This window comes from Agrilus planipennis, unplaced genomic scaffold (assembly GCF_000699045.2).
Source record: "Agrilus planipennis isolate EAB-ADULT unplaced genomic scaffold, Apla_2.0 scaffold15, whole genome shotgun sequence".
Classification (NCBI taxonomy): domain Eukaryota; kingdom Metazoa; phylum Arthropoda; class Insecta; order Coleoptera; family Buprestidae; genus Agrilus; species Agrilus planipennis.
In genome coordinates, this window is record NW_020438871.1 from 1,392,711 (window position 1) to 1,419,974 (window position 27,264).

Consider the following 27,264-nt stretch of genomic DNA (forward strand, 5'->3'; position numbering starts at 1 on the left):
ATTTCCAGCGGCTGCGCGACAGCACAAAAATCACAAAACGGGAATAACGGTTAGTCAGGGAGGCCGCTTTTTCTTACATGAACACCACTTCCACCCCCGTCAACCCGATGGGTAAAAACGGTCAACATGAAATGGTAAAGTTCTATCGCAAACGGAGGTGCGCCACCACGAACACTCCCACATGTAAAAATGTTATGTACCAGCTAGAAAACAACTCCTGAACAGACACACTCTCAAATTTAATATCGACTTCCATTAGTTAAATCAGAAATACTTTAACTTAACAAGTGTTTACTGATCGAAAACTCCATCGTTTCATAAATATGTAAAGCTGACGACATCTGTCGATATTTCGAAGAGTTTCAAGGATGTATTGTGACGTTAAATAATTACATGTCCTTTAGTGTCGATTAAAACTTTAAATCTTATGGAGCAACGTATGTAACATATATCTTTTCCATACTAAAATGAAAAAGACACGCAACGTGCGGAGGCATTAAAACAGTTTATGATACGAAAATGTAATCACACAAGTACAGCAATAAAATCGTTTTTTTTTTTCGTAATTGTGGTACGTTTTTACAATTGTGTAGAGAAATAATTGTGGCCGATCCTTATCAAAGCCGTTTAGTAGGTCACCCTATTTAAATTGATTTGTTATAAAGTCACCAGTTCTGAGCAAGTTTCAATTTGCAATAAGTCTCAGTCGTTTCCTTTTTAATGATTAACTTTTACTCGATTTACGAGCCAATTATCAAAAGTTAGGCGCGAATCATCTACTAATAACCTCAACTGTGACGAGTTCATTCAACGTTAGAAATTCTTTCAAGAAAATTAAACTCCAACAGAAAATTAATATCTCTAACAGAACTTGTTAGAGTTACTAATAAACTATTACGTCCCCTTGCATAAGAGATATTTTCATTTTCTGACCAATACACAGAGATCTATTCGCTTGTTACCTACACGGTTAAATCAAATATTATACAGAAATGTTTTCCAAATATCAAAACAAATTGCTTTGAAAATGTTTGCTTGATGTAAGTCATTAAAACGTTTTCTTTGCACGAAACGAACTTAAGTACTTTAAAATATCTATAATAAACTTTCTAATGCTAAATTTTAAGTTTAAGTTAAGTTAATATTTACTGTAGTATTTCGTCATGCAGACGCAAGTAATGTTTAACAAAGCGCGGGACTATTTAAGAATTCAGTAAATGAATATGTTCAAAGCAAGAGATGTTTTTTGCCCTAACAGGAGACAAACAAGCGTCTACTTGAGGCCTATTTATATACTAAAAGGATTAGGGACCGAACTTGATGTTAAAAGCAGTAGCCTTGTAATTATGAGGCCCTATTATAGAATACACCCACAGCAAAACTTAACGAATTCCGTTTTACCATCATTCTCAATAAGCTTACTTAAAATACGATGCATTATAATAAAATATGTGCTATGTTTTACACAGTTACAGAGTCTTCATCTAAAAACGTTTTAATTTGTTGAATGTTCGCCTTCTACATTGTAAATACATAGGGCAAACTGGGAGTGTGATTAAAACTAGAAAATAAGCGGAAGGTTAAAATGCCACGATTTTATGAAAGAACAAACAGTAAAAGTTGGGTGATTTGCTGTAACTTTCCTGGAGAAAATAGTTGGGAAAAATGTTGTCTTGAAATTCACTGAATCTCGAAAAATGCCGCTGTCTGTTCTTAATTCCTTAAAGATTAATTGCCGTAAAGAGAATCACAGATAATAAAGAAAGTTACAAATTCGCTTGTAGTAACGTTATTGCTAAAGTAAAGGGCAATCCATTACGTTTGTAACTTCATAAAAAAACTTATTAAAAATTCTAATTCGTTAAGTGTTTATCCAACAGCGCAATTGGATTAACACAATGTGAATAAATAAAAGCGACAGAAAACAAACTGTAGCAGGGAAGAAATCTAAATTAAGTCGATTTCTTATAGTAGCAGGTACCCTTTCTAGATAACGATTACTCTAAGCAGGCCGAGACGGAAAAATAAATTGCTCTCAGTAATAATTGATGTCAGTTTTTCTCTGTTTGTCAACTTGAGTTAAAACTCAACTTGAAACTCCCTTACCAAATTCAATAATCATTAAAACAGTTGCTTCAATTCACCGTTAACTCTCTAAAATCTTCCAATAAAATAATTTATTTTAATGTTTCAATATGCAGGTACTTAAAAAGGATTAAAGGTTTTAGTACTATTGTAAATCATTAATACTAATGTCAATGCTTTTATTTAAATAATGTACCTATTATATAAAGCAAAATGTACATAGATACCAACAATTGTTACTAAGGCTCTAGATTTCTCGTTTTTAAAGTGACTGCACCTGCACGGACTTAAATCAAGCAGGACTAGCCCAAGGGAGTACTTCAGAAAATATATACCCTAATCTTGACTTAACTACTGTTTCCTCTACAGCGAATATAAATGACAAAATATGGCTCTTAGCTTTAGTTCCCAAAAGTGTACATGTAGATTTTTCATTTACGAATTATTCCAAAATAAATTTTTTACACGAAAAAAATATTCAAACAGCAATTTATGAAAATAAAAAATTCCAATCCTTAATCTAAATTGCAAATACTTCAAATATTTGAATTGAATTTGCGCCATGAGATTTTAACATTAATAATATTTTTTTTAAAAGTTCAGAGAGCCATTCTGGAATTTAGCAAAGCAATTCGGCATGACTTATTTAATAATTTATTTCAAGTTCAAGATTCTATCTAATACATATCGTATCTTAGATTACACCTGACTTCCGTAAATGCATTGACTCCAAGTACTGGAAGACAGATACAGGTAAAAGTACTTTATTCAAAAAGTGGCTTTCATATATCTTAACAGATTTGTGTTTATTTTGGGAAGAACTGAATGGATGTATTTTTAAATTATTTGCTTCTTCTGAAGTTGGAACATATTTTATACCTAGTATTTGTCCCAGTTTCTTCTAAACTTATTTATAGTAAGTATATTAAAATTCGTCAAAACGCTACTGCTCATGTAAATATTTTGTAGATTTTTAAATATTGCGTAGGAAGAAACCGTCTTCCTACGTGTCAAATTTCTGAATTATGTATACAGATAAGGCAAAACGTTCACCAAACACATGTCGAACGGTTAATTTAGAAATTCGAAAAAGGTTGTTAAAGGTGTATGTTTGGAGCACGGCGTTGTACGGGTGCGAAACATGGACAGTGGGAGCGGCGGAAAAGAAAAGGTTAGAAGCGTTCGAAATGTGGTGTTATAGGCGGATGATAAGGATATCGTGAGTAGAAAAGGTTAGAAATAAAGAGGTATTAGAAACGATAGGAGAACAGATGACTCTACGAAAGTGAATAAAAAATAAGCTAGATTAGATTACTCTTCGCAAATAGTTAAGGATGTGGGCTGTTCTAGTTTTAGGGAAATGCGAAGTTTAGCTCAGGATAGGAAAAAGTGGAGGTACGTGTCCAACCAGTCTTAGGACTGATGACCTTATGATGATGATGATGGGGTACAAACAAAAATGCATTATTTGATGAGCATGTGGAATATATTTTTTTTAACAATCTCTATCTAAAAATTACGAAGACGTAGAAGGGCCAAACACAATCTTTTTCGACTTGTAACTTAAAATTTTGACTTGCAACTCGATATTTCAACTTGCAACTTGAAGTTTCGATTTTCTTACAACAATAAAGTGCTAAAAAGTATCATAAACATGATAAATGTGAAAGCATTTTTTGGATTCCCAGTTTTTTATTTTTAACAAAATTCTAATGTAAACATCTACTAAGTTTATTGAGTAATGTTTTTGACTTATTAACTCAAAAGTATTCTTATAATAAATAACTACAGATAACGTGATGGTCTATCGATATTTGCTACTAACTGTAAGTGTGAGTTCATTAATGTCGACCTCGTCATTTCCGATTAACAATAGATATATCGACTTGCCAAACTCTGATCGTATGTCTGACAGTTTCGACAGATCACTGACCAAGAATTTATGTTCTGTTAGGTATACGTGCCCATCACGTGGACCACTATGCAGTGGATTCAGTTTAACAATCGATATCCTTCATCAAAAAGGACCTTGTTAAACATAAATATACTTGCAATTGTTGTTATTGGCTGAGTAATCTTTACGGCGTACTGATGGGATCCAATGTTTATTTTAATAATAAAATTTAAAGTGAAACTGTTCGACTTCTGCAAATTTTGCAACTTTGTAGTCAAAATTTGAATATTACTGACTGTTTATTTAATAAAATGCTTTAGAAAAAAAAATGACGAGGTAGCGTAAAAAGGATTCTAGAACTGTTCATTTTGCGCCGCAGGCGCAAACTTTTTGAAATATTATGTATTCGTGCAAATGAGCAAGCCGACGGCTCATCTTGAAATATCGAAACGAAAAGTTACACTGGCAGCAGGATCCTTTTACGTGAAATAGACGAACTATTTATCAGCACTCCTCTACTTGCGAGACTTGTACGTGTCAGTAACGAATAAGCGATTCTTTTTTGAGTAGCTACAAAAACACCCGATCCAGTAATTATGAAAGGTGGATCCTTTATATGAGAAAATGATTATCAAGCTCAAACGGATACTGTTTCGCGATGTAATAAAATAACACAAGTCTTTTGTAGGTATGAGTAAAAACCTACAATTTAATATTGCGCACCTTACATTCTATTTAAACTAAGGAATAAATCACGAATTATCTACCTCTCCACCTTTTCTCACTAGATATGAGTGCTTCTACAGCAGATCATTATTTAACGTCAGAATACACTAATACATAGCATTTCCTTCCCTCTTGCGAATGTGTAAATGAAATGTAATGTGCGTTATATATTTGCACTTTCAATTTTTCGCAGGGCATGATATCTGCAGATACATACATTTATTGTCTTTATTGGCGAAAAGATTGACGGACATTTACCTACACATACTAGGGTCAATTGAAAAGTCCCCGGCCTGACACATAGATGGCGGCACCAGAACTAAATCCATATGATTTTCAGTTAGTCCTAACCTTCAAAAGAAGCGTCTATAAATTTGACGGCTGTCGGATCATTAGTTTGTGAATTATAGCATTTTTAGTGAAGCAACTTTTGTTATTGTGAAAAAAATGGATAAAAAGGAATTTCGCGTGTTGATAAAATATTGCTTTTTGAAGGGAAAAAATACAGTTGAAGCAAAAACTTGGCTTGATAACGAATTTCCGGACACTGCCCCAGGAAAATCAACCATCAAGGATTGGTATGCTAAGTTTAGACGTGGTGAAATGAGCACCGAAGACGGTGAACGCAGTGGACGCCCAAAAGAGGCTGTTACGGACGAAAACATTAAAAAAATCCACAAAATGATTTTGAATGATCGTAAATTGAAATTGAATGAAATAGCAGACACTCTACAGATATCAACGGAACGTATACATCACATCATTCACGAATATTTGGGTATGAGAAAGCTCTGTGCAAAGTGGGTGCCGCGCGAGCTCACTTTTGACCAAAAACAACGACGAGTTGATGATTCAGAGCAGTGTTTGAAGATGATCACGCGTAATAAACCCGAGTTTTTGCGTCGATATGTGACAATGGATGAAACATGGCTCCATCATTTCACTCCGATGTCCAATCGACAGTCATCGGAGTGGACTGCACACGATGAACCCGCTCCAAAGGGTGCAAAAACGCAACAGTCGGCTGGCAAGGTTATGGCGTCTGTATTTTGGGATGCGCGTGGAATAATTTTCATTGACTACCTTGAAAAAGGAAGGACCATCAACAGCGACTATTACATAGCGTTATTGGACCGTTTGAAGGACGAAATCGCCGAGAAACGACCGCATTTGCAGAAAAAGAAAGTCCTGCTTCACCAAGACAATGCACCGTCTCACAAGTCAGTGAAAACGATGGCCAAAATTCATGAATTGGGCTTCGAATTGCTTCCGCATCCACCGTATTCTCCAGATCTGGCCCCCAGCGACTACTTCCTGTTCTCAGATCTCAAAAGAATGCTCGTTGGGAAAAAATTTTCGTCGAATGAAGAGGTGATCGCCGAAACTGAGGCCTATTTTGAAGCAAAGGACAAATCGTACTACAAAAATGGTATCGAAAAGTTGGAGGATCGCTATAATCAGTGTATCATCCTTGAAGGGAATTATGTTGAATAAAAAAAACGAATTTTGCAAAAAAAATGTGTTTTACTATTTTAGGCCGGGGACTTTTCAATTGACCTGTTACAATATATAATAAGCCGTAAACTACGTACGTTTATGTCGTAACGTATATAATTAATAGTTAGTCAACTGTCAATAACGATTTTACCTACAAATCGCCAATCAGTTAGTTCAACTATATGAATCGTTAAATCCGTTTAATAACAAATTAACGAAAGGCCAAACGGCAAAATTAATTCTTCCAATAAAATAACAGCAAAGTTGGAGTTTTAAATATACAATAAACACAGTCAATAATTTAATGAAGGGTAGGCTTTAATAACTTGCGACCTAGCGAGGCAGAGCGGGGGTAGAAAACGCGTCAGCCCGATGTGGGGAAAGTGCGGAAATCATCCATATTTGAAAAATTAAAAATCAATTTTATTTCAGTTAAGAAAAACTTCAGCCCCTTGTAAAGAATTTAAATTGAAGAAAAAAATATTTCTTATATTATAGTGCAAAAGAATTTAATTAAATCCCTCATTTTATGGAATAAAGTCAAAAATCGTTTTTATTTCTCAAAAATAGGAAATTTCTGCACCTCAAACCTTCCCCTAAGGGGGGAACTTTTCCTACAAATTGCTCCTCTTCTAAACATACTAATTCATAATCATCATAAGGTCGTCGTAAGACTGATTGGACACGCACCTCCACTCTTTCCTATCCTGAGCTAATCTTTCCCTAAAACTAAAACATCCGACATCCTTAACTATTTGCGAACAGTAATCTAATCTAAGTCCACCTCTACTCCTCTTAACTCCTGTTTCTGTCTCTAATATATCTCTAACTAGCCCTTCATGCCTGAGAAAGTGTCCTACCAACATATCTCGCTTATTTCTTATTGACTTCCGTAGAGTCCTCTGTTCACCTATTCTTTCTAATTTTTCAGTTAAACAACTAAATGCTTTTAAAAATTGGGTTTTATTTTCAATGTTATATTATATTGCAACATAAAAATAATAACTTTTCTAACATCGCTAATTTCTTTGCATCCCAGTATAACATAATAGATATGCATCCTCAAAACTAGTCATTTTTCTGATAAAAATCCAATACGAATTTTCATATAATGCCTAACCTTTCACAGGTTGTTTATTTTATAAACGTAGCAAAGTTACTTAGACCTACATTAACCGCAAAAACGCATTGTCCGCTAAAATAGCGACAGAATTCGTTTTGCGACTACGAATCGACACTATGCCGGTGCTGGTAGTGAGCGATTAATTTACAAAATTAAGCTGTGTGTGTGTTCGAAAGATAAATTTTGTTTTGAACATTCCAGTTAAATAAATAGATATATTTTATAAACAGTTTTCGTAACAAAGGCCCGTCAGGGTGATTCGTTTGTGATAGGTAGATATGTGTTTATTTCCATACGTAGGAAATGTTTGGGTCCAAGAGGAAAGCTGAGCTGATAAAAGTGCTTTTAATGCACTGTAAAGAATTTTCCTGGCAAGGAGAATATGCAGCGAAAAATGCCATTGTATTTTCCCTCTAAACATGAAAACATGGGAAAGCGTTAAAACGGTTCGCTTGACATGGTTATGTACGTTCATTCGCGGTATTGCTGTAAAAAAAAAAGTAGAAATCGGAAGAGTTCTATATTTTGAAAAGAGAAATAGTTTTCTGTACCCACTACTAGAAATTAATAACCCCGTACGTTTTAACCGGCTTTCATCAATTCGCATAACCATCCGTGTCACTTTTTTACTCATTCGCTTATATCAAAGGTACTCTCATTTTGAATAGCTTGCTAGATCACCGTTGTGAAGTTAACATCCATTTCCTGGAACTATAAATTAAAAAGTCCTGGGTCACAAAGAATTGCACCTACATGACGTTTAGTCGCTTTGGTCACCTTCATGCAGGGCCGGCCTTAGCCATCTATTCACCCAGGCGAATCTATAAATGTTAACACTGTTTGATGTGTTTGTTGTAATTGTTGTTGATGTTGTATGTGGCGGTATCCCGCCGAAGGCTTTTTTGGTGATATACTTCGAATTAATAGACTGCTTTTCTTTTTGCACTTTATTTACACTATTTACCTACACCAATTGTTTGATTTTGATATAAATTGATTTGTTGAAGCTGAATTGTAAAGTTGAATAATTTGGTTTTAAGTAAATTGTAATAATGTTTGAATATTAATTTGATTTGAGTTTGTTTGAATTTGAATTGTTTGTAATGAATACGTTGGTTTTAAATTGTAATTGAATATGAATGAATAATAATGAATGATTTCAACTGTGATAGGACACGCCTCTAAGTGCACCCTTCAGGTACCCAGAGAAAGTCCGGCGTGACGTAGTTGGGAACTCGGACTTTCCCAACATTTGGTACCTACCTGAAGGGTGTAATAAAGAGGCCCAAAGCTGTTTACAACACAATTTCAACTTACATAGAATTACAAGAAATAGATATGATATACAGTTATATACAAAAAAAAATACAAACTAAAATAACTATAAAAAAAATATATACAAATATGAACACATCGACACCGAACAAACACGCTATGTCTAGCTTTCCTTTAGATCGATAAAAATAGGTATTCAAATTAAGTGGTTAAGTTGAGGTGACGCGCGCAGCGTGTGTGAATTATAGTACGTACTTATACAGATATTAAAATGAATTTAATAGACTCACCTGTGCACATTTCGAGGATTATGAAACTCCATATTGCCATGAGCAAAAGTCCCGGCGTCTTGTGTGAATTTGACTTCATGATGCTGCAGATAAAACACTAACAACTAGATATTATGTTAACCGAAACTTTAACAGATGATTTTGCATTCTTTTACATTTTCTTGTTTCAAGTCAGTGCACTATAAATTTTATAACGGAGATCTACAGTCACTGCAGTAAAAATGGTAAAACAACTTTGGCCTAACCTGATGTCGAATAAATTGACTTCGTTGGTGATTATCTTCTTATGATTAGTGCTCTCGCCGGTCCCCACCTGGAACAATTTTAACAACTATTATTAAAAGCTACAAACAAAAAACTAGATTGGCATGCTGATTGATTGGAAACAACAACAACAACAACAAAAAACAAAGACTTGCAACCTTAGAATATGAATGAAATGAAGTTCTGGTTCAATTTTCTATTACAGCGAGAAGTTAAATGTTTAATTAAATATCGGATTCGATTTACGACGATAAAATACCCTGCAGGTAATACATCTACACATCCTTTTATCTCTATCGAGAACAAGAAATAGCGCCAAGGTTCGACACCTAAAACAAAATTTATATACGAAGAGAAGTTGCGCGCCCCAAGCAATTCTCAGCGAAATGCAAGTTGAATTTCTCTTTCCAAATACGTTAATTCTCATTCATACCTTCATCGTTAGATGTTAAAAAAGATGTTATTAAAAACGGAACATTTTGCATTACTTTAAAACTTTAACAGATACTGTTGCCTCTGGAAGGCAACTTTAATCTAAAAATTTTTGTGTTCATTTCAATATTGAAATTAACTTTCATAAAGTAGAGGCCAACTTAATCGATTTTCGTAAGAATAGTAAACTTAACAAGGAATAAGGTAAAGCAAAATTAAAATTAGAGAAACTAAGTTTGTCGGTAATCGCTTCTTGAAAAATTAAAAAGATTAAACTGGCTACTGAATGTGATCACAGACCAACAACTTTTGTTCTGTTTGCCTTTCACATACGACTACTACGCTGCGGATTCAGTTTGACAAATCCTTAATCGAAAAGGACCTTATCAAACATTAATTTCTACAAATGGCGTTCACTCAACCGTGTGTACATTAATCATTCATTAAACGCGATCTGATCTGCCGAAGATGTCCACACGGTGTGCTAATGAGAGCCAGGTGATCGAAGTTGCGACCCACGAAACTTCTCTTTAGTATATGTTCATATTTAGGTAAATGTATGTATCTATCTATATATTTATTTCGTCAGTTAGATGTAGATACGCATTAAATACAACATTTGAGTCGAAGAAGAAGAAAAAGAATGAGTTAAAGTATAATTACCACATGTTTCTTAACTCCGTTTGTTATTTAATCAGCGTTCATTATGGCAAATCAGATAATCGCGCTCGCAATTGCTAACGACAAAATACTACGTATATCGTCGGTTACGATGGTATATAAGTAACGCCGACGTCACTACTTACGGTACATTATCGCGTTGTAGATCAAAAATATTTTGTTTCTAAACACACGCATGTTCGTAATAAACTCAAGAGCATAAATCCTAATGACGATGAATCACGACAGGAGTTCAACTAGTTCATGGTTCGGCGACAACGATGGAATCTCGATGATCGAGTTCTCGAAACGTTCTTTACCTTCTTTCTTTTCTGGAAGGGTGTTTATTTCGTTTTTCATCTCCTTCACGCACGCAACCGTTCGCTCTTCCCTTTCCAACTACATTACATGACGACCGTATTATCCACAACTTTCCAAAGAGTCTATTGCTATGCCCTTTCCTTTAAAAGCCATACAAGCATACCGCCGCCTCAAGACGAAAAATAAGGCCGAAAGGAACCGTTACTATTACATTCCTCAAAACACTCAAAAAGCCACTTACTGTACAACCATAATACATCCAACAACGGTAGGTAGATACTTTTCCTTCTCTCAAAACGTAATAGTCATAACTTCTTCATGGTTAAATTACGCTAAAGTATGACCATAAGGTTAGGTTGGGTTATGATAAGATAAGGAAAACAATTTGAAACCCGTAAGTAAAATCAACAGTACAATTCGCTCTTTGTGTTTGTATTCCTCGAAAAAACTATTGTCGCATTCTTGTACATAGCGACAAAAAAGACCCGGTTTCTAGACGGTATATACTGGATTATTCTAGAATATGGCCAGCCTCTATAAATAGTTGTCGAGCAGAAGGGAAGAGAGAACTAAGACAAAGTGTTCATGTACCGGTGAATTGATAAATAATTAATAACAAAAACGTTAATTAGACAGCAAATAGTTAAATAAGTAGTAATAGTGCGAGATGTTTAAATAAGTGACACTATTTTTATTACTAATTATACATATGTTATTGATAATATCCAATTGTTGCAGTTATTGGACAGGAACCACAATATTCCCTGACTTTTTCCCGGTTTTATCAAAAAATGTAATGTCGTTACCTATAGCTGTTAATCTCAACAAAATTCTTTTGTAATTGGTTTCCGCAATTCGAATAGAAATATTGAACGAGTTCTTCGTAATCAATTTGCAAAACATACAGTTCCTGGTGTGCTTCTGTTAGATATAACGAACGTAGGTATTAAGTCAGCGGTCATCTCGACCATTTCTCAAATATCGCAAATTCAAATTAAATCTTTAGTAATTCGACCTCTCCAGTTCCATATTTCGTCGACAGAAGAGAGAGAGACAGATCCATACACGTAGGAAGGATCTAATAACTTAATCAAATCTGTGGCGTGCTTTCGTGTCCTAGTAATTAAAACAATGGCTGCTTTCACAATAACGATTTAATCTTAACTCTATGAAGGACATTCAAAATTGATACCACAACGGCTGGAAGTAACATCCCTAATGTCTAAGTCTTCATTCAATTCACCAAAAAGTTAAACCACCTAACTTGGTAACCATCTCTTTGTCAAAAGAAGATCAAAGTTACAAATCACTAATCGAGACTGACACTTACTATCAACTTCAACGATAATCAGATTTCCTTTTAATTAGTTACTTATACATAGGTATAATCGCCGCCTTCACACACACACACCCACCCACACACACACACAAAACGGATTAGTTTTCCATTAATAAAATAAATGTGTCCGATGCATCCACCGAATTTTCTGGAATTAATTTTAATGAATAACTGTGCATACCAAATGCAATTGGATTTGGTAATTAATAGTACATACTATTTTATAGACTTACTAGTTGAACCCGTTCATATTTGAGTCATACCGGAATCTAACCCATACAGGCCTTACTAAAACGATACTCTAAACGTTAAACTTTTAAGATTAAAATATATCTACCAGAATGAACGCTAAATATAGAATTCCAGTTTAAATACGTCAAAATTATCGATTATTAATTAAAAATTGTAATTATGCCATAACATCCTGGACATGGAAAGTAGACCTAAGGAACGTAAAACTTTCTGTTTGCAAAAAATTATTTAAAACCATACTTATGAATTACTACGTAAAAACTAGAGAAGGATGGGAGGTCTTGACATATACTACCGTTGGTTACCGAGGGGGAAAGAGGGTTAAAGATTGTAAAAAATGAGTCACGTACAGTATTGGTACAGCGTTCAATGATATACTTAATAAATAAGAAACTACACAGTTTAGAATCTTGAATCTGCTCTGTGTCAATGCCTTCAATAAATTTTACTGACACAATTACAATTAGAAAATATTGCAATAGCAAATTCAAATAGCACATTTTTTCCAAATTAATATTTCAAAATGGTTTTAAATAATAATCTTGGAGCTTGGTTCCATTAAAGCTAGTCATGCTCTTTTGTACCAGAAAGCAAAAAGCAATTTTAGCTTCTGATTTATAGTATGTTGTTCAGGGAAGGAAAAAAGGGAACTAGTCAATACATAATTTATGAAGATTAAGAATGAAATAGCCACCACTTGAGAGTTCTAAAATTTCGTGGCTTGTTAATAAAAATTTCAGAGATTGGAAATGAATAAAAGGAAATTGATTTACCACGTAAAATTACATTGCATTTCTCTAACGATTAGGAAATTGGTACATTAAAATTTATAGTCTGCCTACTGTTTTTCCGACCGATCAGTCAAAATAGACTTAAGGTTTGGATAAATAAGTAAACCCTAGTTTTTTGTCTCAAAAAAACAACTTCTTCAATAAAACCCGTTTACTTTTTTGTGGTTCTTTGTTAAACAAAAATCATTATTTATGTATCTTGATACAAGCAAAGTTCATAGTTCACGACAGGATAGTTTAAATAAAATAGAAGCTCCATTTTAAATTTCGTGCGATTAATGAAACTAAATAGAAAAAGTATAAGAAGTCCTACCAGCAAAGGGGAAAATTGAAAGTCGACCCTTTAGATTGGAAAGAAAAGAAAGCCACCCTCAAATAAATGCTTTGTTTAAGATCTCTTTAATCCCCTACCTTACCCTCTCAACTAAAGTTTAATATAATTACCGGCTAACTCCATACACATCATAAAAGAAATTAAAAACCCTTTAATTATTCTCAGAATATTTTACAAAACGGAAAATAAATCATATTTAAACTACCCGTTCGTCATTTACTTTGCACTTTTATGCAACATACCTACGTTACAACTCTAAATAAATGCTGTGAACATCGACATTACGCTAATTTACAATTAGGGCTGCTTTAGAATGTACAATGCAGACATTGCTTACTTCTGGGAGTTCCCTTTTAAGGCAACGTCTTTTGTATACGCGAAACTTTAAACAAAGGCTTGCACCTCTTTGACAATAGCAAAACATCGGTAAATACACGAGAAACGGTCAAACAAAAACCGCATATGCTATTTTAATTATACGACAACATCCCACATGCCATTGGCATTTATTCAATTGAGTTAACCATTCTACAATCCAGGTTTTATTGCAATTATACCCGTAGGTGCACGAATTAATGGAAATTTTAAATATTCCTACGGAGAGAATCACAAATGTGAGAGAATAATATTTCAAAAGTAATAGTACTCTGTGAGTATTTCGTTGAAGTTTAATACTTACGATTAATAAGAATACAAGCGACGGCAAACATCAACAGCATTGTGTACCTACTACGAAAACTTTTCAAAATATTTCAGAACGTGATAGGTACCTAAGAGCAATTATATTATCATGACAATCGCACACTTTTCAAAGAACGACTTCATATTACACTAAACTTAAAAGTAGTTAAATAAACCAATTACATAAAAATCTATTCTTTATAAGCAAATAAAGTTACAATTTTGAAAAGTTAGAAAGACATCGATTACACTTTCTTATTAAAAAAACATTTATGTATGTACTTAAAGTTGCCTCTATGAATTCATTAATTCTAAGTTAATAGCAGAATTTATGTTCTAACATTTTAAAATATTTTGAAAACACCAAATCAAATAACATGCACACAAACGTATAAGTCTAAAACGATCGCTACAAAGACGAAAAACATTGTCAAGCAGAAAATTTTTATATCTGTATAAAAAAGAAATCTATAAGGAAAGACATATTTGCTGACCGGTATTCTAAATTGCCGTTATGTAGTGTGCCAAACTGGCGCAAAAGTTCCAACACTTTACTGCACCACCTGAAACGTGATTCACATAAACACGCGTTGTCGATAAGATTTCGTATTTCGGAAGGCCGTTGTGTTACCCCGGTTGATATCGACGACAGAGAGTTGTCGACTGCCTGGGTTTTGGTTTCTGTGACGCGCGCAACTTTGGAAGCGCTTGCGTTTCGACGACGATTATAATTCTTCAATTGTTGTCGAAGCGGTAATCATTTCTCAGTTTTTGGCCCCTTTGACGGGACGTATGTGACAAATCCAACCGAAAACTCCAACCAATTCATTCACCATCCATCCCACCTCCATCATAAACTAACTCACATTTCCAAAAAAAAGCCAAATGATAACACCACACGTATAATACTTTCAATAGTCAAAAATACTTTCCAGATACCAAAAACATAAAATAGAATAAAGTATAAACAATTCGAGCATATGATATATGGTAATCCATCGGAAAACTGAAAACTCCAATCAATTCATTCACTATCCATCATAAACTAACTCACATTTCCAAAAAACCTAATGGTAACATTATAACTTTCTCCTAACGTAAAAGAACATCGCGCCACACTGTCCAAAAACTTTTGCATAGGTACACACAACGTATAAATATGTGTAGAACCACAATGTAAAACATTCGGGCATACCCTGGAATAATTTTAAATATACACCACAGCGTCAGAAGATACTTCCCAGAAATCCAAAACGTAAAATAAAATAAAGTATAAACGAATGAAGCATAACATAGTGTTTGGTTTTGGATAGTTGATGATTGTTGATAGTCCATCAGGTAGAGGTCGTCCACTAGACCGCACAGGACGGGGACGCCGTAGAGTTTGTTTGTCCAGAAGCGAATAAGTTTCCTGAACTCATTAATTGAAGTACAAATACCAAAAATTCCACAAAGTTTTCAAGCAGTTTTCGCAGATGACAATTGTTGAACATTTCGCTTGCCAATATAAATACAATAGAAGTGAAAGAAATTAAAATCTATTGAACCACCCTTCAGAATAATATCTCCTTCCAGAAAAATCATCAGAAGCACCACAGATTTTCCCAAATGTTACCTCACTATCGTCCCACAATGCCGAAAAACATTTGCATAGGTACCTCCACAACACAATACTTAAAGAAGAAGATCACAATGTAATACATCACGAAGTATAATTAGATCACAAGAAAAAACGTGTCCTTCAATACTACAATACAATTTTAAAGGATTCGGAAACTTCGTCCATTCTACCAATAAGGTAATTTAACGAAACTGTTGATAAATAGTATTCCTTTTTAAATTAGCTGTTGTGTGTTTCTCAATTTTATTTTCGTTGATGTTGTTGTCAATCTTTCTGCTACATTTTCTGTATCGCAAGCATACATAGATGTATGCTAACGCTGGAATAGGTAGATCCGTGTGACATTAGAACATTGAAGAACCTATTTTGTGTGTGCAGCCGTGAAATGGAAACAGCAAGTTATATTATACAGGTGAAAAGCTATTTTGCACCTTGCGTTTAATGGATATATCTGATGTAGAACATAATTTCTACATCAATCCTCAAACACATACATGCGTTAATTTTCCCTACAATTCAACCAATTAAATTCAATTAGATTAAATACCACCAAAACCAACAACGCTGTTACTCAAATCGAAGCCAAATTAAAAAAAGTTAGCGCACATAAATTGCTAACAACAATGCACTTGAACTAAACATGTTATCCTGTAATTGAAACCGTTCAAAGGAGCCTATAATGTTTATAAACTTTAAAAGTCTGAAAGATGATAACATCACAATATTAAGATATCGTTAATCAAAAGCTGATATACCGGCGACAGAAATTATATGTAAATGGCTAATATTGAATGTACAATATTATGTATGTACCTACATATAAGAAATGATGTGTGCTACTGTTACTGTCAATCAACGAGATTGAATCATTAAAAAACATTTAGAAAAGTACAAACACGCATCGAAACAACAAATTTCCTTAAAAGGTTTTCTAAAATTACTTCACAAACAATAATCATTGTTATGTCGACAATAAAATATTAACTTACGATTAGGTATGTATTTTACAATAAAAGCAAAACAGACAGAATCGACAATCAAACTAAAATACATCACATAGAGTAATATTATGTACCGCTATTCGTTCGAAATTATGAATTTTGAAAATTAAACGCTAACTTGTAAATTTTATTAGATCCTTGATTATATTAATTTCATGTGTCGGGCTAGATAGGGTACCTGCGAAAGTAGCCTGGCCGATATGAGTGTCAAGGGTTAAGGAAAGATAGCAATCACATGAATCCGAGATGACTTACCAATCCGGAACGCAAGTAATCCAACTAGGAGGTTAGCTGTCCAACGTTGGACTATTACTGAATAGTGATTGCACCCTGAATTCTGAGGGAAGGGATTTGATAGTTCCTGCTCACAACAGAGAGTTTTAAGAGGTGGTTTTTACCCCCTAGGTAAAGAAGGTATCAGTGGATTCTGACTCCGTTTGCTGATTGAGCGTATTTTAATCCCTCGGGGCCGTGGTGGTAGGAATCACCACTTTAATCTGAGTAAGCCGGGGTCAACCCCAGGTATGACACGCTTAATTATTAATATTAAAATGGCTACTTTAAATAATCAGATTAAGTTTTTATTTATAATACAAATAATAAAGCAATATTAAATCAAACACAAATTCGGCCAGTTTTTACCTGAATTCGTACCTTAAAAGACTAATTTAAAATGTACCTACTCATAATTTCTATATTAATTTTTGAAGAGAAGTTGTGACCTCTACCTTACTAGGAAGTATTTCTAAATGTCCTTTTTCATCTTTAAAAAGGTTTGAAGGAAGAAAATCTGATTTACTTCAGTTTGCATAATAAATAAGAATATTTTTCGTGGGAGCTAAAATTTCCCGATGTTGCTTCGACAAATGAAGTCATTTTCGCTGAAAGATATCGGAGAACGATAGCATCAGTCAGAAATATATCTTGGTATTGAAATTTTGAGTCCATACAAATCTCGTGTATTCGATCACCTTTTCTTGAAAATAACTTATATCACGATAAAATTGACGCATATTACGGGTTATCACGTTAAATACACTCGTTATTATTGTAGATAGAAAAAAAGGGTCTTCAAAGGAACTTTTCTTTTAATCAACAAGTCTATATTTGAGAAACTAATAATAATTAAAACAACGATTTGATATTGCAATAATAAGTACAGTTTTCGAATGTTTGTTTAAAACCGTTGCTACATAAACTCAAAATTGTTCTCAATAATGATCCATTTTATGAGAAACAGGAAACTTATCATTTGACATATCTACCCATCAGTTCCACATCTAAAGTACTGTTTTGAACTAATTTAAACAAAATGTTAAATTTTAAACAATTCTAAACATTTTTCTCATGAAATTTAGTTTATCCGAAGTAAAAATGCTAACAAAACCCCAGTATTTTTTTACCACACACTAGAGCTGGCGACAACTAATCTGTCTAATTTGGTCCAATTTGCAATTGGTTGTCAACTTTGCGCGACAAATGACAACCAATTAAAATCGTTAAGTTACTTTATGATAACGCACTTCATTACATTCCTAATTGTAAGTATCGAACAACATGGCTTAAAGCATGGGTGCGATATTTAATTGGAACTCAGTGAACATTGATTAAAACGATTACTTGGATTTAGATTTTTGTTAGATACATAAAATTTTGTTTCCCCATTTGGCAATAAGTACCTAGATGCTATTTATTTTAATAAACAATTAAATTTTAATTGCCTCCCGTCTTTCAGTAAATACTTATTAAAATTTTCGGTAGGTCGGATTGCCTCCTAATGACAGTCGAATTGCCGTTCAAATTCATTTTAAATGCATTTTATTTAACTTGATTACGGGATGCTTCACCCAACTAGGACAACAGATAAGGCAAGGGTAGGGGTAAAGAAGTACCTATTGTTCAAAAGTTTATTACTACCCTTTCAATCTTTAATTATAACACATTTGCAATAAAAATGAGTATTGTAATTTTATGTTAAAATAGAAAAATTGACAGTAATGGCGTTTAAAGTCATTATCGAAGCAGGTATAAACGGAAACCAATTTGACCAGTATCCCGAAGGTAATTGGACCACCACAAATTTAAATTAAATATCTTCGGGAGGCTACTCGACTTCCTCCAATATTACTAACATCAGCTGTACATTGTAGTCTTGAAAAAGCCTCGCACCAAATGGAGAAACGTTGGTATCGGTTTTATAATTGATAAAAACCATGTAATCCTCATCAGGTTTTGATGTTTATACATAATCATGTGTAAACGCCTATTAATTATTATTTCCTGCAATAAAACTTTTGTCGCTGAAGGTTTTGAATTACAATGTCTCAATTGAACGTATTGCTGGGCTTGGATGCATACGTATTTATATTATTACGTTATTTCAAAAGACACCTCCTTGTAAGGTACCTCCTTGACAGTAGAAACCGAATTAGTTTTCATCTCCCATTTCCGGCCAGTGAAGAACGTGCTCTACTTCCGCATCAATACAAGTTGTAGCAGTTGCAACTAGCTGCTACTAGTAGCAACGGCTATGTGTTTAGCTCTACGCCATACACATAAAGGGCTCATTTGAATGTATAGAAACGGGAAATGCGAGAAATAAATAAATTTCGCTCCGAAGACATGCACTGCTTTCGGCTGTCGAACGTCTGAGTGCAGTCTAAGTGTATTTGAAATATTTTTCAATGCATATTGATTTGTACCACAGTCCGAGTTTGTATTCAAAGGGGTGATATATCACTACAAAACCCCATCGGAACACCTTGGGCTAGACTCCGATCCTAACATATTTGACAATATGCCGCCTTAAACCACTGTCAATATAAGAATTGAAAATAAAACTTAAAACTATTATCTAACCCATTTACTAGCTTTTCACAAACTCTAAATGTCAACGAACCATACTATTATTCCAAAATTTTAATCTTAACCCTCCTTTAATTAAATAAATTAATTAGTATCAGTTCAACCCAAGCATCCCAGTTCTTTTAACTCACTCCTGTCGCCGAAGATTCACTTTTCACCGCCTACATTTTCCTTTTAATATTCCCCAATCCCAAAAGTAAAAAAACTGGAAAAACAAAATTAATTCTCTTAACCAGAGTATAATATTTTACGTTCTCACTTTGATGAATTAATTAATTAATTGATAGTGTTAAACCAAACTGTTGAATTATAAAGAATTTAAGTTACCTGTGCGGAAAATATATTGCAAATAAATTATATTTTACCTTTTCTTTATTAATTTATTACATGTATACAAAACGTAGATATTGTGCCATTCTGTTTTTTGCTCTGTCAATATATTCAACTCGTGTTTTCACACTAACTCACATATCGCATAAGTTACGTGTGTTACGGAAGAACTGCCCCCATAATAAAAACCTATGGATCCGATTTTATCATTTCAAACGATTCATCTTTATTTATTAAAAGAGGATCGGCAGATGACATTAAATTTTCATTTTGAATTTATCAATCTGAAAGGGTGTGGACTCGCCTTCTTAAATCTTAAAATTTTACCCGTTTTTTATTCATTACATCATTTTCTTGCCTTCGTTTCGAATTGAAAACATGTTTTAAATATGTATTTAGGCTGTTGCGCTAAACAGAAAAAAAAACGCAATTATAAATAATAGAAAAATAGGAACAATTTAGAGCAGTAAAATAAGATTGTGATTTACGTACGTGTGTCTACTTCAGCTATTTTTGGGAAAAATACTTACCTTTTTTAAGTAAGAGAAAGGTATTTTTTTAATCGTTCACTAAGTTACACGTTTGTCCAAATGCATTATTTGCGAAAAAACAATGATACACATTGAATACACTATCTGATGGTACCGTAGTATATAGAACTTGAAACCATTCCCACCATATTCCAACATAAACCTTTATTAATTAATCCTGCTTAATCCTTAATATTTTTTAATAATTTTGTAATCTATACTTTAATACACGTATGTATATGCAACCAATTCTACAGGTGAAACAACAATTTAATGATTAACGCATGTTCTTAGATGTACGCAGTCAAATACACTTGATCGTACAAATTTAGACCCGTCTACTTTTTCTCCAATTGTTTTTTACCACTTCGATTACGTCAAAGTTGGTGATTTTTAATTAAAGATTCTCATTAAACCCATTAATTAAACTCCACCTTTTACATAAATATTTTAATCATCTAAATTGATGGCCTTTATGGCATTTTATGTAACTTTTGCTGTTTTTTTAGAATTCCTAACCGAAAAGTGAAATTTTCGACCTCTTTGTCTAAGGCTAATTACCGAAGGAAGAGGGAATGATAAACATACAAACAAACCTATGCTAGAACATTAGTATATGTAAATGATACGTATTTATAATGTAAAACTAGAGAATTAGATGCTCAATAAAAACTTTTTATCTAATGCTACTCGCCTTTTTTATAATTTTATCTTTATCCTTGTTAAAATAATAAATAAAGTCTGAATATTCGTTTTGAATAAAACAGTAATGATTACCCACTTTTGAAATTTTTCGTTTACGTCTCCTAGACTACCGGTCATTAGGTACTTCCCCCACATATTAGTGAAATAAGGGAAAAGGATATAACAAATATCTTCAGATCATTTTTTGGACAGAGTTTTGCCTTTTTGGGTATTTTCGCGGAGCTACCGAAAAAGAATAAGTTGTATCATTTTATATTTATGTGTCGTACGAATAAAAGAAAGGTAGCTTAATTCAGAAAATCTGGGATTCTTACGGGCCCATAATAAATAACAAAGGAATAAAGTAAACAAACGACATTAGTACAAAGTGTTTCTAGAATATTAAACGTTGAGTTATATAAACCGCCAGGGACTTTTGGCATTGCTCTTCAAGAACGTTTCTTACATAAAACATTGACGAGTCCTACCCCACGGACGGAATTAAAATTAAGAAATTACATTATTCTTAATGTGGAGGAAATACAATTATCAATTATCACATTTAGTATTCTTGAGAGAGCGGCTTGCCGCCAACTAGTCTCAAGATTGGTTACGAATTCTTATTTAAACTACGTAAAGTTGGTACATTTTTAGATGCTGGAAGCGAAACCAAGACAGTAAATTAAAACAGTTCGTATCAAAGTATCTCCCTTTTTTTTTTATCCTTTAAAAAAATACGTCTTTCTCAAAATGCTCATTACTCCTTTTCAAACGAGTTAAATACAACTATGCAACAGGGTAGGAAATTTTATTTTGCGGCCAAGGAAATGGTAAGAAATTAACTTCTAGTAAATACTAGATAAATGACAAAAAGATTAGTTTCTTTAACTAGAGACTTATCTTTGTTTTATTATGCAAAAAAATTATTATAAAATCTGTACTTAATTTATTTCACAGGGTAATCAAAACGTAAATTAAAAACCAATAAATAATCTCTTACTATTTTCACTTCCGTTGATCAATTATAAGTAATGTCATCTAGCACCTCAATCTTATGGTACCATTTCCATATTTTTATGGTAAAAGTAAAACATGGTTCATTGCATCGCATTAAAACATTGTCCCTAATTTATTTAAAAATGTTATATGGGCTACTGTAATTTTTTGAGAAAAAGAATATTCGTTATATCGTGCTATCAATGGATATATTTCATTTAAAACTACTCATAACGTTGCAAAACATTCACGGTAGTCGGCAGGGCGGATTTACTTAAGGGCTTTTTAGACTCCAGCCCAGGGCCCCGTGGATACAAAAGGCCCCCAACCTCAATTGAAAACAATAGACGATATTGTGAAGAAAAAGTGCACTTGTCTATCTAACGGAATAAGGAATTCCCTGTGGCTTGTTTTCGGTAGGTGCATTTTTTCGCGTGTGCCTCTATTACGGGGTGCTTCCGGCAGTATATCGATTTTTTTTTTCTTTTTCAGTGGTAAATTGATTTTGTTATATTAGAACTATGTTAGAATATTTTAATGTCCTATTTTTTTCATATACCGCATACCTAGGTAGGGACAACGGGGGGTGGACACTGCTCCCCCCCTGGCAAGCTCAAGGCTCTGGCGGAGTCACAAAATCGGCACAAACTTTAAAAACATAAAAACCATACACATTAAACCTGTATAAATTTACAGTTTTAAAAATCTGCACCCCCTCCCCTAGTAAAATTACTTATTGAACTGAAGTTGTTCAAGTTTTTATCGGTTTTTTATTAAATGCCCATAAAACTCTGCTAATTTATATAAGAATGTATTGGTTTTTAATCGTACTTTTTATTTATTTTTAGCCGACAATTACGAATAAATGCAAAGTAATTTCTAATTTTTTTTTATTACGATTTATAAGTAAAACTAAATTTGTATTGCAATTTAAAAATTTTTAAAAGTGTTTTAAGTCATGTGGTAACACTGATTGGCACTAAAAATCGTAGTGTGCCAGCCCTGGCGATTTCTCTCGTTAACCAATTAACCAATACCTCAAACCTCATAATTGTGCCCGTTAGAAGGGTCGTAAACTGTGATTTGTTTATTATTTTAACAATACAATTAAGACTACAAAATTTACAATTGAACAATGGATGATGCTGAATTTCAACGAAGAGCAAGGAAAAGAATAAAGGAAGTAAAGAGGAAAGCGAGACCAGGTACATAATCACTATATAACCTCAATTCCCAAAAAATTCACATTTTCTCTTCATTTTCGGCGTTTTATCGTTGAACATGGTTCCATTTTAAATAAAAAATTCACTTTTATTGTATAGAACTGAACACAAAGGATTCGTGGACACAGCAGGGTTATGTGAATAATTTTGATACTTTCTGGAACTTTATAGACAACTGTGAGAGAATAAATGAGACAGAGTGCTCACAAAGAGAATTCATATCGAAATATGAACTTCAGTATAAACCGGTAGTTATAACTGGTTGTCAAACTGAGTGGAAAGCAAATCAAAAGTGGACTTTACCAAAGTTAGCAAAAAAGTATCGTAACCAAAAATTTAAGTGTGGAGAAGATAACGAAGGTTACAGTGTAAAAATGAAAATGAAATACTACGTTTATTACATGCAGAATACTGCAGATGATAGTCCATTATATATTTTTGATAGTAATTTTGGAGAGGTGAGTTGTAAGGTATTCTTTCAAACAATATAGTAAAGTCCAGTTTCGTTAGCTATTAAAATTTGTTTTGTATAGTATGCATTTGTTTTTTATAATGCACAGTAATAAAATTCTATTACTTAATATTTAAAATTGCATTTTATGAATAAATGGTCATTATGCAATTATTGTAATGTTGTTTATTACCTTAATTAATTGAAAGTAAAGTTGTTATTTAAAAAACGTTGCTGATACATCTCAATCAGTTGCATTAGTAGAACATACAGGCTTTCAAAGCTTGATGTGGTCTCTGAAGGGTCCAAAACAAATATATGAATGGTTTTTCTAGCATAGACGTCGTAAAAAACTATTAGAAGACTACCAAGTGCCATTATATTTTCGGGATGACCTCTTTAAACACGCCGGAGAAAACCGTAGGCCTCCTTATCGATGGTTTGTTATGGGGCCTGCTCGTTCTGGAACAGGAATTCACATTGATCCTTTAGGAACAAGTGCTTGGAATGCATTAGTTGTGGGACACAAAAGGTTGCATTTTTAAAATAATTATTTACCTACCTACTCTTTATTTAGTAAAGTTTTTATGTACACTACCTGTTGTCTAATCAGTGTACTTTTTTGCAGATATGAATGTAGTCTTAAGAATGAAACTATTATATTTTTAAAATATTTAGAAGCAAAATGTTACATATCTAGAACTAATTCAAAACTTACCTAGTACAATTGTTCACACTGCTTCACCGCTCAGTTGTCTATTAAAAAATGGTCAAGTACTTCTGTATAATTAATTGAAGGTTTCGTAATTTAATACTTTTAATGATAGCAGTAATGTTTAATAATCAAATCAGCAAGTGCTTTGCAAGTGAATCATTGTACAACTTACCCATTGTTTTATTTACTCTACATCAAATCCTTTTCTAGATTACATTTTATTTTCAGCTAATGATTCATGCAAAAGAATCTGTAAATATTGCTTACTTCGATTTTATAAAAACATTTTGAATTTTAAACATTAAATGTAAAAATAATATATGTATGTTTTATTTATTTAGATGGTGTCTCTTTCCTACAAATACACCAAAAGAACTTCTAAAGGTTACTGGACTATTGGGCGGAAAACAGAGAGATGAAGCGATTACATGGTTTAGCGTTATCTACCCTCGAACAAAGGATCCGTCATGGCCCACCGAATTTAAACCTGTAGAAATACTCCAGAAACCAGGTGAAACAGTTTTTGTTCCGGGAGGATGGTGGCATGTCGTCTTAAACCTTGATACAACTATAGCTGTTACACAAAACTTTTGTAGTAGAACTAATTTTCCAGTTGTCTGGCATAAAACTGCGCGAGGTAGACCAAAATTATCACGTAAATGGCTTAAAATTCTTCACGAAAAAGAACCCAGATTAGCTCAGCTTGCAGAAAGGATCAATATAGAGCAGCCTTCAGGTGTTGCTTCTGATAGCTCGAGTAATTCATCCTCTAGTTCTAGTTCTGATACAGGATCTTCCAACTCTGAAGATGAAGACAGCGGGCAAGAATCTTTGACTGCTAAAAAAAAGAAAAGGAAGTCTGACACTGATTCTTTTCACAATAGGAAAATAATTCGTCGTGATGTAAGCGTATTATCGTTGTACATTTACATTTACTTATTAATTTGGTATGATTTTAGAGTAATGATTCTGCAATGTCTTGGAGTCAAAATCAACGCACTTCTTCCACTTCTCCTCAGGCTGCTATAATACAAACACATACCTCAAAATCGTAGAAATTTAAATACTGCCAACGTAACACCAATTAATATTTCCTATACTCCAAATTCTTAATTGAATTTCTATGTTACCCAATAACTAAGATTTTTCTTGCAATTAAATTGGGAAACTAAATCAATTGTTATTAACGTTAATTTGATAGTAAATTAATTTATTACAAATTCGATAGGATGAAACTGTCATTTGGTTCTTAATTACTTTCTAAAGAATTATCTGTTGAATTTTAAATACGAACTAATTCAGTAACTACTAAATAATTTATTTAGGCTAGATATATTTTATTAAAATTCTGCGGAAGATGTATTTTTTATTGAGTTTTACAAATATTGAGCTGCATGTGTATATTTTTGAAAAACAGTTTGTACAGATTTTGCAGAGTAATTGAGAACCAAAAAGTAAAATACAAAATAGTATTATGTACATATTAATGAGAAAAGTGATTATTACCAATTGTATACAAAACTTGTTGAATAACAGCAAGTAAAGAAAGCAATCTGCTAAATGTCTAAACATTATTAGTATATTTGTACATATATGTATTTTTTTATTTTTAACCAAATTACTTTCTTTAAAGCTACATTATTTCTTACATGTTGTTACTGAAAGTCATAATGACTGACTATAGGGGCCTTTATGATCAAACAATATTGCGACGTAAAGATAGCAAGTTTTGTATATTTCTATTATTTATTTTAGTATATGTTTCATTAAATGTAGATGGTATGCATAAAATTGTTGGATAAGTGCATAATTACATTTTTAATGTAGCCACTCCGTTCTACTCGCATTTTTATGTATGTACATCAACATGTGAGTAGATTCTCAAACATGCGAATATCTGTTCTTTATTCTTGAGGATCTGCTTGCACTTTTCAATACCTGTATTCAATAATAGGGGTCTCCTTAGTAGCAGGCCTAACTTCGAAAAAACTTTATATACCTTTGGAAATTTATAAATAAGTATAAAACACCCACTTTTTGCCAAATTAAGTCTACTACTATGAAGACTCCTATTTTTGAAAATAGGCACGCAGTAATATCAAAAGTTACTCTCATTTTGTGCATAAAAAAGTCTCACACATTACTCTTAAGAAGCAAAAAATCTGGGAGTATACCACACATTCAACTTTATGCATACCAACAAATACGTTAAAAGCAAACTAGCAAGATTGTTTTGCTGTTATTTATTTTAATATAGCCTAGTATTTGTATAATTTGCGTAAAAATTGAAAGTGTTTGAAGTTTAAGGAAATAATTATTTGTACCGTTTTATTTTTACTTTATACATTGTTTAATTAACTTATCGTTAGATAGATATTTTTTAATTCTGAAACTCATTAAATTATTTTTACCAATATTCTATAGGATAATATACTTTATTAAAATCATTATTATAATTTTTCTGTAAACGATTTTTTAGTTAGTTTTTTTATTATTTTTTTGTTATTCAGTAGATGCCAATTTAAAAAAAAAATGATTACATATCGCTCAGGTGTAATAGTATTAATTGCTTTAGTACTCTTATTTTCAAATATGTAGTGTAATAAGAGCGTATTTGTTAATGTCAATATCAAGTTGTGTGGGACAATAGGAAATGTTCGTAATTATATTATTTTTCATTTACGTTACCATCATATGTTTTCTTATTAACTACCGAATTTATGAATCGTCAGAATTTTTAAATTTTTCATGAAAACATTCAAAAGAAAATAATTTTCGTGGCTGTGTAATTAATACTTTGAATGTATAAATAACGCTTTAATAGCAAAGTGATGGTGACTTAAGACAATATAAATATTTTCTTTATATTTTAAAAAGTTTTCTA

The 27,264-nt window shown here is 32.9% G+C and overlaps 2 protein-coding genes across 4 annotated transcripts in view; one reads left to right on the forward strand and one right to left on the reverse strand.

Annotated features, from left to right (window-relative positions):
- The window catches only part of LOC108735209 (hemicentin-2-like), a 329,541-nt gene extending 305,562 nt beyond the window's left edge, over positions 1-23,979 (reverse strand). Inside the window, exons 1-2 of one of the 3 annotated variants that reach the window (XM_025977596.1) lie at positions 14,459-14,612; positions 8,891-9,203 (exon numbers count right to left, since the gene is read on the reverse strand). In XM_025977596.1, the coding sequence (XP_025833381.1) occupies positions 8,891-8,969 (79 nt within the window). In that variant the 5' untranslated portion in view covers positions 8,970-9,203; positions 14,459-14,612. Of the gene's footprint in view, positions 1-8,890; positions 9,204-13,962; positions 14,049-14,458; positions 14,613-23,858 lie in introns of those variants that run through there. The other 2 variants (XM_025977590.1, XM_025977586.1) reach the window with 2 other exon arrangements.
- On the forward strand, positions 23,007-26,763 carry LOC108735310 (bifunctional arginine demethylase and lysyl-hydroxylase PSR). The gene is made up of 5 exons (XM_018467224.2): positions 23,007-23,196; positions 23,314-23,672; positions 24,001-24,197; positions 24,722-25,283; positions 25,340-26,763. The coding sequence occupies exons 1-5, from the start codon at positions 23,127-23,129 to the stop codon at positions 25,433-25,435; spliced, it is 1,284 nt and encodes a 427-aa protein (XP_018322726.1). The 5' UTR covers positions 23,007-23,126; the 3' UTR covers positions 25,436-26,763.
- Positions 26,764-27,264: the final 501 nt, after the last annotated feature.